General features: G+C 50.2%; 1 protein-coding gene across 1 annotated transcript in view; it reads left to right on the forward strand.

The window, feature by feature from the left end:
* The window catches only part of LOC140346600 (C-C motif chemokine 19-like), a 5,419-nt gene extending 1,763 nt beyond the window's left edge, over positions 1–3,656 (forward strand). Inside the window, exons 2-4 of the mRNA XM_072432735.1 lie at positions 2,997–3,120; positions 3,198–3,312; positions 3,576–3,656. Of these exons, the coding sequence (XP_072288836.1) occupies positions 2,997–3,120; positions 3,198–3,312; positions 3,576–3,608 (272 nt within the window). The 3' untranslated portion in view covers positions 3,609–3,656. The remainder of the gene's footprint in view (positions 1–2,996; positions 3,121–3,197; positions 3,313–3,575) is intronic.
* The last annotated feature ends 1,331 nt before the right edge of the window (positions 3,657–4,987 follow it).

The raw sequence follows: 4,987 nt of genomic DNA on the forward strand, positions 1-4,987 counted from the left end.
TCCCCTCTCTTGTCTCCTCTCTTGTCTCCCCTCTCTTGTCTCCTCTCTTGTCTCCCCTCTCTTGTCTCCTCTCTTGTCTCCCCTCTCTTGTCTCCTCTCTTGTCTCCCCTCTCTTGTCTCCTCTCTTGTCTCCCCTCTCTTGTCTCCTCTCTTGTCTCCCCTCTCTTGTCTCCTCTCTTGTCTCCCCTCTCTTGTCTCCTCTCTTGTCTCCTCTCTTGTCTCCTCTTTTGTCTCCCCTCTCTTGTCTCCTCTCTTGTCTCCCCTCTCTTGTCTCCCCTCTCTTGTCTCCTCTCTTGTCTCCCCTCTCTTGTCTCCTCTCTTGTCTCCCCTCTCTTGTCTCCTCTCTTGTCTCCCCTCTCTTGTCTCCTCTCTTGTCTCCCCTCTCTTGTCTCCTCTCTTGTCTCCCCTCTCTTGTCTCCTCTCTTGTCTCCCCTCTCTTGTCTCCTCTCTTGTCTCCCCTCTCTTGTCTCCTCTCTTGTCTCCTCTCTTGTCTCCCCTCTCTTGTCTCCTCTATTGTCTCCTCTCTTGTCTCCCCTCTCTTGTCTCCTCTCTTGTCTCCCCTCTCTTGTCTCCTCTCTTGTCTCCTCTCTTGTCTCCCCTCTCTTGTCTCCTCTCTTGTCTCCCCTCTCTTGTCTCCTCTCTTGTCTCCCCTCTCTTGTCTCCTCTCTTGTCTCCTCTCTTGTCTCCCCTCTCTTGTCTCCTCTCTTGTCTCCTCTCTTGTCTCCTCTCTTGTCTCCTCTCTTGTCTCCCCTCTCTTTTCTCCTCTCTTGTCTCCCCTCTCTTGTCTCCTCTCTTGTCTCCCCTCTCTTGTCTCCTCTTTTGTCTCCCCTCTCTTGTCTCCTCTCTTGTCTCCCCTCTCTTGTCTCCTCTCTTGTCTCCCCTCTCTTGTCTCCTCTCTTGTTTCCCCTCTCTTGTCTCCTCTCTTGTCTCCTCTCTTGTCTCCCCTCTCTTGTCTCCTCTCTTGTCTCCCCTCTCTTGTCTCCTCTCTTGTCTCCCCTCTCTTGTCTCCTCTCTTGTCTCCTCTCTTGTCTCCCCTCTCTTGTCTCCTCTCTTGTCTCCCCTCTCTTGTCTCCTCTCTTGTCTCCTCTCTTGTCTCCCCTCTCTTGTCTCCTCTCTTGTCTCCCCTCTCTTGTCTCCTCTCTTGTCTCCCCTCTCTTGTCTCCTCTCTTGTCTCCCCTCTCTTGTCTCCTCTCTTGTCTCCCCTCTCTTGTCTCCTCTCTTGTCTCCCCTCTCTTGTCTCCTCTCTTGTCTCCCCTCTCTTGTCTCCTCTCTTGTCTCCTCTCTTGTCTCCCCTCTCTTGTCTCCTCTCTTGTCTCCCCTCTCTTTTCTCCTCTCTTGTCTCCCCTCTCTTGTCTCCTCTCTTGTCTCCTCTCTTGTCTCCTCTCTTGTCTCCTCTCTTGTCTCTCCTCTCTTGTCTCCTCTCTTGTCTCCCCTCTCTTGTCTCCTCTCTTGTCTCTCCTCTCTTGTCTCCTCTCTTGTCTCCCCTCTCTTGTCTCCTCTCTTGTCTCCCCTCTCTTGTCTCCTCTTTTGTCTCCCCTCTCTTGTCTCCTCTCTTGTCTCCCCTCTCTTGTCTCCTCTCTTGTCTCCCCTCTCTTGTCTCCTCTCTTGTCTCCCCTCTCTTGTCTCCTCTCTTGTCTCCCCTCTCTTGTCTCCTCTCTTGTCTCCCCTCTCTTGTCTCCTCTCTTGTCTCCCCTCTCTTGTCTCCTCTCTTGTCTCCCCTCTCTTGTCTCCTCTCTTGTCTCCTCTCTTGTCTCCCCTCTCTTGTCTCCTCTTTTGTCTCCCCTCTCTTGTCTCCTCTCTTGTCTCCCCTCTCTTGTCTCCTCTCTTGTCTCCCCTCTCTTGTCTCCTCTCTTGTCTCCCCTCTCTTGTCTCCTCTCTTGTCTCCCCTCTCTTGTCTCCTCTCTTGTCTCCCCTCTCTTGTCTCCTCTCTTGTCTCCCCTCTCTTGTCTCCTCTCTTGTCTCCCCTCTCTTGTCTCCTCTCTTGTCTCCCCTCTCTTGTCTCCTCTCTTGTCTCCTCTCTTGTCTCCCCTCTCTTGTCTCTCCTCTCTTGTCTCCCCTCTCTTGTCTCCTCTCTTGTCTCCCCTCTCTTGTCTCCTCTCTTGTCTCCCCTCTCTTGTCTCCTCTCTTGTCTCCCCTCTCTTGTCTCCTCTCTTGTCTCCTCTCTTGTCTCCCCTCTCTTGTCTCTCCTCTCTTGTCTCCCCTCTCTTGTCTCCTCTCTTGTCTCCCCTCTCTTGTCTCCTCTCTTGTCTCCCCTCTCTTGTCTCCTCTCTTGTCTCCCCTCTCTTGTCTCCTCTCTTGTCTCCTCTCTTGTCTCTCCTCTCTTGTCTCCTCTCTTGTCTCCCCTCTCTTGTCTCCTCTCTTGTCTCCCCTCTCTTGTCTCCTCTCTTGTCTCCCCTCTCTTTTCTCCTCTCTTGTCTCCCCTCTCTTGTCTCCTCTCTTGTCTCCTCTCTTGTCTCCCCTCTCTTGTCTCCTCTCTTGTCTCCCCTCTCTTGTCTCCTCTCTTGTCTCCTCTCTTGTCTCCCCTCTCTTGTCTCCCCTCTCTTGTCTCCCCTCTCTTGTCTCCCCTCTCTTGTCTCCTCTCTTGTCTCCCCTCTCTTGTCTCCTCTCTTGTCTCCCCTCTCTTGTCTCCTCTCTTGTCTCCCCTCTCTTGTCTCCTCTCTTGTCTCCCCTCTCTTGTCTCCTCTCTTGTCTCCTCTCTTGTCTCCCCTCTCTTGTCTCCTCTCTTGTCTCCTCTCTTGTCTCCTCTCTTGTCTCCTCTCTTGTCTCCCCTCTCTTGTCTCCCCTCTCTTGTCTCCTCTCTTGTCTCCCCTCTCTTGTCTCCTCTCTTGTCTCCCCTCTCTTGTCTCCTCTCTTGTCTCCTCTCTTGTCTCCCCTCTCTTGTCTCCTCTCTTGTCTCCTCTCTTGTCTCCTCTCTTGTCTCCTCTCTTGTCTCCCCTCTCTTGTCTCCCCTCTCTTGTCTCCTCTCTCATGCCCTGTGTCTCTGTCTCTCGTCACAGTGGTTGTGGGACAGATTCCCCTGGACTGCTGCCTGCAGGTGACCAACAGACCGGTTCCTAAGGGTCTTTTAGTGGACTACTCAGTGCAGGTTGCGGGACAGGGCTGTGACATCGACGCCGTTGTGTGAGTTCAAGACTTTCTCAAATGAAGTGTTGTTGTTTTTACATAATGCTGGTCTGACCTGTGACCTCTGACCCCAGCCTGGTGACCCGACAGCAGCGGACGGTCTGCATCCCGCCCTCTTATTCCAAACTCCATCAGATTTTGGAACATGTGGATAAACTCAAGCTGCATTGCCAGAAGAAGAATTATAAGGTATAATTATTATGTTGTTTCTGTAGAATTATATTCAAGAACTCATACTTTCAATTTTCTCTCAAATACTTTAAGAATTGTACTTCTTAAATCAGTTTCTTCTTATGCCCATGGGCTTCTATTCTAAAGTATAATGTGTGGAAAAGTATATGTAATATTTCTGTTCATAAAATGGAAATACAGTTGTTTATTTGTTTGTTTGTTTGTTTGTTCACACAACCAATAGAAACGTTTAAAGCTCTTGCTGTACCTGTGTGTTCCAGGGGAGGCGCTGTGTCGGGGTCAAGCCTCAGTGAAGATCCATTCAAAACTCATCAAAGCTAATGTTGTTCTTAATCTTTGACTGTAATAAAAGTCAAACCAAATGTAATAAACATTTTTGTGCGTGATTATTACATTATTTGGATTATTTGGATTAACAGTTTTAAGTTTATTAGATGATCGAGGCCGCCTCGTAGAATACTAGAAGTTATGGCCAATCTAATGAGCCTGTGCGAGTGCGGCTGTCATGGTTTTAGCACTTCATCTACTGGCAGTAGATGGGGAAATAAATAAAAGCTAGCTTGCTCTAACATGCTCGGCTTCTGTTTGGGTCTTCATTACAAAGTGTAAAGAAAGACAAGAGGATGAGTAAAACTTCCTGACAGGTCACAAGGGTCAAATACACGTATATTTTCTTAGAACTTAGTGACTGTGTCTTGTATGTTTGGCATCCCAAGGATCTAGTAATGTTTCGATGAAATAAGAGCCAAATTAAGTTAAAACCAGTAAGTTGGGGACATGACGACGGTGCAGCCAGCTACATGGAGGTCACTGGCACGTCAACCGGACCACAGCCAAATGAGGTGCTATGAAGGCGACACACTCAAATACATATAATTGCTAAATTACGGTACTAATATTCAATAGATTTGCGAGACATTGTTAAATATCTACCATCTCCCATGATGGTCCCTCCAGCACCTCCTCGTCCTCTGTTCCTCATTGTCTGAGACATTCACTGAGCACGTCCTCTGTAGGAGCCTTGTCCTTGATGTACTTATGGATCTTGGACGTTTAGTCCTGGATAGTGGCTCTCACACTCACTAGTCCCGCCTCCTTCCTTACGGCTAGTGTCCAGTCTCAGGGTGCTAGTGTACAGTCTCAGGGTGCTAGTGTCCAGTCTCAGGGTGCTGGTGTACAGTCTCAGGGTGCTGGTGTCCAGTCTCAGGGTGCTAGTGTCCAGTCTCAGGGTGCTAGTGTCCAGTCTCAGGGTGCTAGTGTACAGTCTCAGGGTGCTAGTGTACAGTCTCAGGGTGCTAGTGTACAGTCTCAGGGTGCTGGATTTGGGATGGAACCCTCCATGATCAGGAGCTTTCGTCTCTTTTGTTGGCCAACTGATTGTTACAAGTCAAGGTGGCGACACCTTTAGGTTCCTTTGGGGGCGGCGTGAACATTACCGTGCGCGTACACACCCATCTCACACCCACCTCTGTCTCGAGTGGGCTTTGCGGTGGCAGCGTGGTGTGCCACAACTGGAGCAGATTTGGGCCAAGCTTCTCCCAACCCACGTTTCCTCGCGTGTTGAGGTTCTTGGATCATTTTAACCCCGCGTGGCGCTGCTGCTCCCGCTCCCCTCCATGTTGGGAGGGTGTGTGCACTTGCGGCTCTCTGTCTTTTTGCTGCCCGTGGGTGC

The sequence above is a fragment of the Eucyclogobius newberryi genome, unplaced genomic scaffold (genome assembly GCF_026437365.1).
Source record: "Eucyclogobius newberryi isolate DKJ021-1_F unplaced genomic scaffold, fEucNew1.0.hap1 SCAF_6, whole genome shotgun sequence".
In the NCBI taxonomy this organism is placed as follows: Eukaryota; Metazoa; Chordata; class Actinopteri; order Gobiiformes; family Gobiidae; genus Eucyclogobius; species Eucyclogobius newberryi.